This window comes from Tachyglossus aculeatus, chromosome 23, assembly GCF_015852505.1.
Source record: "Tachyglossus aculeatus isolate mTacAcu1 chromosome 23, mTacAcu1.pri, whole genome shotgun sequence".
Classification (NCBI taxonomy): domain Eukaryota; kingdom Metazoa; phylum Chordata; class Mammalia; order Monotremata; family Tachyglossidae; genus Tachyglossus; species Tachyglossus aculeatus.
The window spans coordinates 13,032,647-13,043,870 of NC_052088.1; the positions used below are offsets into that span (position 1 = coordinate 13,032,647).

Genomic DNA, 11,224 nt, shown 5'->3' on the forward strand with positions numbered 1-11,224 from the left:
ATCCCCATTTTCCAGATGAGGGAACTGAGGCCCAGAGGAGTGAAGTGACTTGCCCAAGGTCACACAGCAGACAAGTGGTGGAGCTGGAATTAGAACCCATGACCTCACTCCCAGGCCCATGCCCTATCCACTATGCCATGCTGCTTTTGGGAGTGTTGAAAGCAGTTAGAGAATTACCTGAACCTAACTCTTGTTTTCTGAGGTGTATAGTGATGGATGTTTCTGAAAGCCTTTATCAGAGTTTAGCTATTTCTTCGTTTGGTGTAGCTCAGCTGAGCGGCCAGAGGTACAGCCAGTTGTTCTAAAAAGCACATGCTCACTAAACTGCTGGGGTATTAGAGAACATACTCCAGTCTGGATGGGATGTCAGAAGAAAGGATTGTATGGTGGTTTTCCCACCCAGGAATGTAACCTCCGTGTTCTAGGTGTGTCTAGGTACAGCAAAGGGGCAAGCTTTCCAGAACTTGCCCAGGGGTAATAAACCCTCTTCAGCTGACCAAACACAGCTGTGGAGGTCAGGCTTAGACATTGAGTTGATCATTATTACTAAGTAATCAGGAGAAGCAGCGTGGCTCAGTGGAAGAGCACAGGCTTGGGAGTCAGAGGTATTGGGTTCTTATCCCGGCTCTGCCGCTTCTCTGCTCTGTGACCTTGGACAAGTCACTTCACTTCTCTGTGCCTTAGTTACCTCATCTGTAAAATGGGGATGAGCCCCACGTGGGACAACCTGTTCACCTTGTATCCCCCCAGCACTTAGAACAGTGCTTCGCACATAGTAAGCGCTTAACAAATACCAACATTATTATTATTATTATCATTATTAATCAAATCAGGGCCAAGCTAAGCTGTATTACGTGCCACTGGCAATGGAGTCTTGTTTTCCCATATAACTGGCACTGATGTACTGATGACGCCACCCAGAGCCATTCTTCCCTTCAGATTGACTTCCTTTAGTGGTTTTATTTCGGTGGAGGAGGGGGAGGCATCCTTGAAAAGGAGCGTCCTGTTTGTAGTAGTTCTTTGTTTGGTGCCTTTGAACAACCTCTGTTGATTCTTCAGTAGAAAATAAGCAATCATTTATTCAACCGTCGTAGGGGAGGGGTCCGGGAGGAGGGTGCCCTCAAGGTCCAGGATGGTTCTTAAGGCCAGAAATAAGAGAGGCATATAGTCATTAGGACCAATTTAGTTAACTATTGATCCCATCATGTTAGGTGAAAGGAGAAAGGAACCAGCTTTGGGGCCGATTTGACTCTAGTTCTCTCTCTTTCAGCAACCATAGAAAACTTCCATGTGGTGGAAACGTTATCAGATAATGCAATCATTGTTTATCAAACGCACAAGGTAATCCTTTCATTTTTCATCTCTTCAGTTTGTAGCCCCAAAGAATTCCAGTCGACTTGTCACATCCATCATCATCTAAACACTGGAGATAAGTTACTGGGTGCAGGCCACCGTACTAAGTGCTTAACAGCCTTCAACAACTCTGTCAAGCAATTTAGGAGGAAATTAAATACTGCTAGAGATCCAAGTCATTAATAATTCATAAATGAGCGGTGGCCTGGGCAGAAGGAGGCAAAAGAAATCAGAGAGAAAGTATGGTTGGAGGTGTGGTCAAATGTAAATATGTATTTCCCTTCTCTGTCTTGAGTGAACAAGCAGTACGTAAAAGTGACCAGAAAATCTACTTACCAGGGACAACTGTGATGATCATCAAATCAGGATTAGACTTTGTTGCATCCTGGAAGCCAGATAAACATTTGGGGAGAGCTGAAGCAGAGAGCCCTTTGGGTCCAAGACTGGAAAAGGGATTTCTGAAATTACCACATTCCTCGTATTAATGAGCCAGGTGATAGACAAAATGGAGTGAGCTAGGTGTGAGTAAGCAGCCAGGATGATTATAAAGCTGGAGAGACGGCTGAGAAAAGAGAACTAGGAAATGCCATAAGTTTGTGAAGCTACAAACTCAAGTCTTCCTCCCTTGCTTCTTCACAGTGGTTCTCTCTTTTATAATCTCTTCTGCCAGCCTTTTATTTCTGAATAATGTGCCTTTTGATTATTTAAAGAGCCAGACCCATTACTAGTTAACCATTTTTTATATCTTTCCTCTGGTAATTCTATGCTCATAACCAGAAAGGTAATTATTTTAGGCTTTCGGAATACTATGTTTTCCCTCTACAGAGAGTTTGGCCTGCTTCTCAGCGTGATGTATTGTACCTCTCTGCTATTCGAAAGATACCTGCGTTAACCGAAAATGACCCGGAAACTTGGATCGTCTGTAATTTTTCTGTGGATCACGACAGTGCACCTGTAAGTTTTGCCTCTCTTTAATAGCCACTAGAAAGGAAAGCAGCATATGTTCCTGGCCCTGAGGCTGCCATTGTTATCAAGGCCCTATTCAGAAACCTTTGTAAAGCTCTACATAATATTGGTCTAAATGATTATTTTGGGCAGGGAGGGGGATTTAGAGATCATTCTGGGGAAGCATTGGGCCACCCCAACAGCGATTTCACCCAGTCAGAACCAGCAATGGACAGTGACACCTGTTAAATTAGGTGCGAAAATGGGTGTCCTTGGCAAATGAGCAGGGGCTTGTTACTGCCCTGCTCCTTTCACCCAGTTCCCATGGTCCCCTGAAGCCTAAGAAGGTTGAAGATCCTTTCCTCCTGCCTCCTCCACTTCTTCCCTTGCTGTCCACTCCCCTCACTTCAGGGAACACTTGTTGACTGCCATTTTTGGCCACCACCCCTGCTTAAAAAATATGGTATTTGTTAAGCACTTTTTACGTGCCAGGCACAGTACTAAGCTCTGGTGTAGACACAAGCTAATCAGGTTGGACACAGTCCCTGTCCCACATGGGGCTCAGAATCTTAATCCCCTTGTTAAGGACAGCTTTTTTTCAGCTCCCATCAGCCTATGATGGTCTCTGCAGCCCCAGGTAGGGCTGCTTGTCCCGCTCCCTTGAGCCGGGGTTGGGTAGGAGAAAAGAGAAGGGGGTACTTCGAGCAGAGTTACCTACCTGGGGCTCTGCCTCACCCAGAACGCTTAAGTCACTTGGTGAATGAGGGAGCCTGGGCATGAGGGCCTGCTGCCTGGAGACCACACCCCTTCCTTCCTACTCTGTTCCTTTTATTACCTTATCCAATGCCAAAAGGCAGCAGACTGGATGAGGCTGAGAGAGACCGCCACTGACTCATTTCTCACCCCCAAATTCCCCCTCGTAATATCTGGAAACTTGTGACCGGCCTTGTCCAGGCCCCTCCTACGTAGCACCACTCACTCCTCCAGTGGATGTGCAGAAGCTTGAGACCCTGAGTGAAGGCACCCTGGTTCTGGAGGGAATATACGGAAACATAATTATGTGGTGTTTGTCAGAGAGAGAAAATCCAGGAGTTGCAAAATTGACCTGTTTGTTGATCTGATCTCTGTAGCACCCAGTGCGTTATGGGCAGGCAGTGGGTCTGATAATTCTCTTGAATTAGACTCTCCCATACGCTTTGTACTGTGCCCTGCACATAGTAAGCACTCAACAAATACCGTTGATGGATGGATTGAATACGCAGAATTTAAACAAGGCTTGAACATTTTGTTTTTTGTTGGGTTTTTTTGGCAGCTAAATAACCGATGTGTCCGTGCCAAGATAAATATAGCTATGATCTGCCAAACCTTGGTGAGCCCACCAGAGGGAAACCAGGAGATAAGCAGAGACAATATTCTATGCAAGATCACTTATGTAGCCAATGGTATGTATGGATTTTTAATAGCTGTGATGTGTGTTTGATGACATTTGGGTAGTATTTGGATTGTAACAAGTAAAGCACGTTTGCCAACTCTTCAAGATAATAACCAACAAACACGTTCTAATGATAAAGAGGGAATAATAACGGGAAAAGATGGGCAGGTTTCCCCTGCCATTTGTCAGTGTTACTGTTTTCGGGAAGGGTGGTTACTACGTCTTTGACTTTTGATAGTCATCCCTTGAGCAATCCCTTCATTCAGAACCCTGTTTCTGATGATGCAAAACAAGAGCAGCGTGTTCCCAGAACAAGTTCCTGATTTGAAATTTGTCCAGTACCCCTTAGCACCTAGGATCCCTTAGGGTAGACCTATTAGCTACATTTCCTGCATGTAGACCTATTTGGGATTATAAATTCAAAGGGTTTTCCAAATGTAATCTAGTAAAATTTAAACAGGTGTGGCAGTTCAGTGTTACTCCCCAGAGAAGCCAGATCTGTGTTGTGATTTCTGGGCTCTGGTGAAAACCATCGTAAAGTCCCGTGCACCCGTACGACTAGGGAAAAATTGACTGTGTGAGCCAAGGGGTGCTGGTTAGCGTTACGCCTTTTTGACATCACCCCCACCATCTGGGCGATCTCTGAGAAGCAAAGAGCAGTGCTTCAGGACCCAACACTGGGCGACAGGGCTTAGCTGATGACGAGAGGGACTGACAGCTGATGCTGACACTTGAGGGAGAGGGATGGGGTGGGGGACGGGGATGGGGAGAGAGAGAAGCCAAGTTTACCTGGGCATCTTGTGGGAGGTTGGACTGTTCCCAGGGAACTTTAGCAGGGGTGGTTCGTGGACACGATGTCCTGACTCAGGGCAAGACGCAGTGTGCTGTTCCCACTCCAACACCTGCCCAGCCCTGCTCACGTGGTGTAAGAGTAGCACCAACCCCACTGGAATTGTATCAGATCAATAGGCTTGAAATAGCTAATTGATTGGTGGTCTTTCTTGAGCAACTCGTGCACAGAGCACTTGGCTTAAGTCTTGGGAGAGAGTCGAGCCGTCCTTTTCTTGTACGAGTAGATGGAAGTCTTTGTGCCAGAGTAGTCTGTGGAGTTATTAGAAAATAAATGTATCCCGATGTTCTGTGCTAATTGGGGGCCAAGGGCTCCTTGCAGTCTGCTTGAGCAGCCTGACTGGATTTGAGAGGGAAATTGCCTGGGCCTGCCAGAGGGGTTTTTGGGGATTGTCTGAAAGCACTGTGGTATGTAAAAAGTGGAAGTTTCCATAGCGTTGATCATGCAAATTGACAATTATCTACCTCCGTGTCTCCAAGCCTAATGGCAGTAAGTAAACCAGGGCTGGTCAGGAAGGTAAATAGTTCCTGTTCAGCTGGCATCCGTGACCCCAACCCTCCTTAGAATTCACTTTTTTTTCTCCCCATCTCATCTAGTGAACCCCGGAGGATGGGCACCTGCTTCAGTGTTGAGGGCAGTGGCAAAGCGAGAGTACCCCAAGTTTCTAAAGCGCTTCACGTCGTACGTCCAAGAAAAAACTGCAGGAAAACCTATTCTATTCTAGTGCTGCCAGGTATACTTGGACCTTGTGGTCCTTTTATTTATTTTTGTATGTGGTATTTAAGCACTTTCTATGGGCCAGGCACCATGCTAAGTGCTGGGTTAGGTATAAGCTGATCAGCTTCCATTCCTTTGCTCACACTGTTCCCCCAGCTTGGTACTCCCTCCCTTCCCACATCAGACAGACCCCAGGTCTACCCACGTTCAAATCCTCATTGAATCCTTCCCACCTCCACCAAGCTTTCTGTAATAATAATAATAATAATAATAATAATAATCATTATTATTATTATTATGATATTTGTTAAGCACTTTGTGCCGAGCACAGTTCTAAGCATTGGGGTAGATGCAAGGTAGTGGGACACAGTCCCTGTGGGACAGGGGGCTCACAGTCTTAATCCTCATTTTACAGATGAGAGAACTGAGGCACAGAGAAGTTAAGTGACTTGCCTCAGGACACACAGCAGACACTTAGCAGATGCAACAGAACACGTTTCCCCTCTCAAGAAACTCCAGCCGTTGCCTGTCCACCTCGGCATCATTGGCTTTAAGGCACTCATCACATTGCCCCCTCCTACTTTACCTCACTACTCTCCTACAACACCCCAGCCCACATATTTTGCTCTTCTAACGCTTACCTTCTCACTGTACCTCAATCTTGTCTATCTTGTTGCCGAACCCTCGCCCACATGCTCCCTCTGGCCTGGAATGCCTGCCCTCCTGAAATCTGACAGACATTTACTCTCCCGTCCTTCAAAGCCTTGAAAGCACACCTCCTCCAAGAGGCCTTCCCAGACTAAGCCCCCCTTTTCTTCTTCCCCCACTCCCTTCTGCATCACCCTGACTTGCTCCCTTTATTCATCCCCACTCCCAGCCCTACAGCACTTATGTCCATATCTGATTTGTTTATGTATATTGCTGACTGTCTCCCCCTCTAGACTGTGAGCTCGTTGTGGGCAGGGAATGTGTCCGTTTATTGTTATAGCGTACTCTCACAAGCACTTAGTACAGTCCTCTGCACACAGTAAGTGCTCAATAAATATGACTGAATGGATGAACGAATGTAGCGGAGCCGATATCAGAATCCAGGCTATCTGATTCCCAAGCCTGTGCTTTCCACGAGGCCACCTTGGTTCTTTTTCATGAACGGAGTGCTTTGCAGTGAACCATATAAACCTCTGCAAGTAATTCTGGGAGGAACGGTGACTCCAAACCAGTCAGATGGTTTCATTCATTGTCCAGCTAATAGCCTGCTGGGGTAGAGAGCTGCCTTCAGTTTCTATCCATCCCCGTGAGATGCTGGAGGGTCTGTGCAGTCAGTGGGCTGCTTGAATTCAAATGCTACATAGCTGATAGTCCAGACTATCATTATTTAATGTCTTGCCTTAATTTAGTGTTGAACTGAAGCCATTAAAGCAATGGGTGAAGGGAGATTGGCCTTGACAGATCACGACACGAGACTTTCGATACTGATGAATCGAAACATTCTGCTGTGGCCAAGAATTAGGTTGATGCCAGATGGGCTCCCGCTGTAATTATGTAGACCAGGCTGTTTCTTGATCCTGTGCCTTCAAGGGTCAATGCTGGACCTGCTTGTCCTCAGAGCCTTCTGTCTATAGAAGGTAAGAGGCTGGTGGCCGGCTGTGCTACTGCCAGGCCGATGGCAGCTCTGCCCGTAATCTGGGGAAGTCGAACCCTACAAGCGTGGCTCACTGGCTGCTCTCTCTGACGCTCTCTGTTATCCTTCCTTCTGGGGCTCACCACTCCGTCAGGTGTTGCTCTTTAGCTTCTGCTGTGTAGTTCCCAGGGACTTCTACTCAGCCAGACGGGGCCTCGGTACAGAAGGAGAGGCCCAGGGGGATGGCCGTGTGGGGAGGAAACACCAGCAAAGGGGAAATTCTAAGTAAGGGTCAGGTGGGGATTGAGAGGAGTAGCATTAATGTGGGACTGTGGACTGTGAGGATTGTGGCCGGGAGTTCAGGCTTGTTCGATCTGAAATCTTCCCATGACAGGTGGCTTATATTTGCAGTCCTCAGCCCTCCTTGGAGTGGATGGAACAGTCAGTCAATCTTAAGGAAAACCTTAAGGAAAGTGTTACGATGAGTGTAGTGCACTACTTTTGTGCAAGACTGCAGGGTGACTTTGCCATTTCACACCCCTTTTAAGGCTTGTACATTTTAATCAGTCATTCAGTAGTATTTATTAAGCACTTAGTGTGTTCTGCAGAACTTATTAAGCACTTAGTGTGCAGAACACTGTACTAAGCATTCCCTGCCCACAGTGGCCTTTACAGTCTACAGAGGGTGACAGACATTAAATTACGGATATGTCCATGAATGCTGAGGGTGGGGTGAATGTCACCTGCTTAAAGAGTACAGATTCAAGTACGTAGGTGATGCAGAAGGGAGAGGAAGCAGGGGAAATAAGGGCTTAATTGGGAAAGGCCTCTTGGAGGAGATGGGATTTTAGTAAGGCTTTGAAGGTGGAGAGGGAGGGTGGTATTTTTCAGATAAAGTTCTTGTTGGACCCCAGAGCACCACCACTCATTCCCCACCAAGTGGGTAGCGAAGGTTCCGGAGGGGTGCGGATCAGATGTAGGAAGTCTTTCACGTAGTTAAATGCTTTTCCCCCCCTCACCTGAAATGCAGAAAGCCGTAGGACTTGCCGGCCCATTGCGCAGTGTTTAAAGTCGTTGTGCTCTCTGCAGCAGCGGAAGCAAGGCTGTGTGAACGTTCCAGGCTGGAGGACCAGACCCCAATCAGCGCTCCCAGCGGGAACGAAGGATCGACAGCCTTTTTTTGCGGCCCGAGCCCTCGGCTTCGTGTCCCAAAATGAAGAAGTAGCGCAGTACCGTCAAGCTGATCGTCTTAAACACTAGCTTTCTCCTGCTAGCACGCCTTGCTCCATGTAGAACCATAAATACATGTGTTGATACATGTATAAGGCTAGGTTTTTTTTTTTTTATTTGCTTGCTCTAGTGGTGGAGGAAAAAAACCCAACAACTTTAGATCACAACTTGGGGGGGTCAGTGCTTTCATTTTCAGAAATTTGTAAAGCGGTTCATTTACTCTGGTCCTGCATAAGATCTCCACAAGATTAGTTTTGTGTGCCTGTTGTCCAAGAAGGTACATGGAGCCTATGTGCTTTCAAAACACAGAGCAGCTGGCTGTGGTGGTTAGTTATCTTTTTTTTTTCCAAGCCTATAGTAAATTCTAGGTGACCCGGGCATTCCTGGTGCTGCCTTATGTAGCCCTAGAGCTTGTTTCTGGCTCTGTAAAGCATCATCTTGTTCTCTCAAGAATCATCTTGTTCCGTAAAATGCCTCTTTACTAACCGAGGGCCGTCCGAAACCCACAATTCCACCTTTTCTACGGTCTTCCTCCTGTGACGAACTTGTTTTCCGATGGAGGAAGCTGCCTAAAGCCTTATTTCTCCCTGCCCCTCCACCCCCAGATATCTTTGTATATCTATTGTATATTTTAGTTGTGACCTTTGAGCTGCAGATTTTTGTTGTCCCTGCTACAAAGTGGCTCTTTCCAGATGGGCTCTGCACAAGGTAGCGGGGATCATTCAGGCTGCACGGGCTGCCTTCTGGGAATTGAGCTCGTGTTTTCTGGAATCACCGAGATTCCCAGATCTTTATTAGAGCAGATCAGCCTGCAAGAAACTGAAGAACACATTCCCGACTGAGTGTCCTGGCCCTACAAATCTGTATCGCTTCAAGATGCCATGGGAGGTTTGTGTCGAAAATGAGCCTTTTTTTGCCCATTTGCCTCTCTTGGAAGGGTCCCCTTTATTGCAGTGAGCATTTGAAATGTAAAAGATCTGTCTTCTCTTCAGTGGGAGTTCTCCGACAGCCACAAGGCTGAGAGTGCAGGGGGAAGGAAGAGTCATCCCTGACCACTCAGATTTTCTTTTAGCTTTTCAAACTCTGACGAAGAGTCGTGCAGAAACATTTCTGGGTCTCACTAGAAACAGAAGTCCAGCCCTACTTTTTTTTTTCCTTTTTTTTTTTTTTGTAAAGCCAAGAATCATGTAGATGAAACTGCCTTGTATATATTTCATACATTATAATGGATCCTTGATGTTAATGAAAGATGGTAATCAAATGACAGGATTAAATCTCCAAGATCCTGGAAGCGAATTACTTGTATCAGACATAGTGGTATTTATTATTCTGTATAAAGAGAGAGATGCTTCTATAAACAAATGCTCACGTAACATGCACGCAGATTTCATGCTCCATGCAAACTTTATATTTTTTAATTTGCCTTCCTCTAAATAATGTGCATGGAATATGCCTTATTACGGATGAATGCTGTTCATGATTTGCATATATGGAAAAGTGCCTCTGTGGTGGTAATGCTGGTCAGGCAAAGGAAACAAATTATTTTTTCTGTTTGCTTCATCAACGGTTAACATTTATATAGTGATGGTTTAAAACCAGAAAATTGTGGACCTCCGATGGGTCTCATCTTCACAAGAATCAAGAAAACAGATTCGTTCTCCATGGCCACTGATGGGGAACATGAAGAAAAGGCTTATTTGCCCAGAATAGAAAAGTTACTCTGCCACTCCCGAGAACCATTGTGAACACAGGCAAGTAGCTGTTTCTGAATTTAATTGGGTAGCTTTATTTTACGAAGGTAGGGAAGGTTTACAAAGCAGTATGTGGATCTTAATAACATTAGTTGTTTGCACTAAATGTGTTGTACTTTTGCAGTTTATTCTGTAAATAAAACAATTACACTAAAGATTCTATTTGTAAAAAAGATGCATTTTACTTTTTGATTTAGTGCACTGGCACTTCACTGGCACCATCCCTGCCCAGTCAGCGTTGGATGGGACTTTGGGAATATGGGAAGAGTTCCAAATTGTCAGGATTGGAACTGGTCCTTTTGGCTAGCATTCAGAGAAAGCTCCCAAGATGTTTTCCTAAGGCTAATTTCCAACATACCTTGAGAATCCATTCTGCCCTCTCTACCCAAATACTTTCTCCTGCTTCTTCAAAAGTTAACTTTATAATGTCCGTCCTCCTCTTTCTCTCCCCGCCACCCACCGATTTCTGATTGCTCTCTACCCAGTTCTCTCTCATTCTCTTGTTTTTTAATGGATTTAAGAATTCCGTAGTTTTTCGAACTACTGGTGAAGTGGGAACCTAGTTAGGATGCAGAACAAGAGGACGCTAGCCACGTTTTTCCTGGGTCTCCGGATTTTGAGTGTTTCGTGGGGGCAGGAGACTAGGGTGAACCAGAGCAGAAGCAACATGTGCACACTTGTGTGCCTTTCATCTTGTCGGTTTCCCCAAACTAATTGCATATTTCTCCACGGCGATGACGTTGATTTCTGAGGGAGGAAATTTCTTTACCTTATTCATTTTATGTCATTGGACCAAGCTGGCTCTCCCGTGAAGCCGTGCTGGTTCTCTTGAAGCTAATCCATTTGCCCATTTGAAACCTTTCACCGATATTTTTTTTTGTCAGCAATTGTACAGATGAAAAAGCTGTTTTTGGATTGTCCTAAAGACTCAAAAACATAATCATATTTTCAAGTATCTTGAGAGTGTGTAGAGTGTAACTGTTTGTTCAATGATTAGCTTTATGATCCTGATGTCAAAAAAAATATATTAAGAAGTTGGATCTTCCATGTTACAATCACAAATGGAATAACAGTATTTAAAGTGAAAAAGTATTAAAAATATTATGGATAAATGTAAAACGTGCTGTTGGCTTTCTTTTAATAGACCCAAAGTTTCCGAAGGCTAAAAAAAAGACGAATCCAAGGAATGAGTATCCTTAATAACTTTGTGACAGCCGAGGGGCCAGGTTGAGTTGAGGGGGTGAAATTGGAAGGAGGGCCTGACCCCTCCGCCCCCGCCCCAAGAGATGTGGTCAGGATGGGGGTGGGACCTGGGCCAAATTGGA

The 11,224-nt window shown here is 45.4% G+C and overlaps 1 protein-coding gene across 3 annotated transcripts in view; it reads left to right on the forward strand.

Annotated features, from left to right (window-relative positions):
• The window catches only part of CERT1 (ceramide transporter 1), a 110,016-nt gene extending 98,998 nt beyond the window's left edge, over positions 1-11,018 (forward strand). For 2 of the 3 annotated variants that reach the window (XM_038765455.1, XM_038765457.1), the window contains 5 exons: positions 1,271-1,341; positions 2,179-2,307; positions 3,611-3,740; positions 5,177-5,313; positions 8,008-11,018. In XM_038765455.1, the coding sequence (XP_038621383.1) occupies positions 1,271-1,341; positions 2,179-2,307; positions 3,611-3,740; positions 5,177-5,304 (458 nt within the window). In that variant the 3' untranslated portion in view covers positions 5,305-5,313; positions 8,008-11,018. The remainder of the gene's footprint in view (positions 1-1,270; positions 1,342-2,178; positions 2,308-3,610; positions 3,741-5,176; positions 5,314-8,007) is intronic. The other variant, XM_038765456.1, reaches the window with a different exon arrangement.
• The last annotated feature ends 206 nt before the right edge of the window (positions 11,019-11,224 follow it).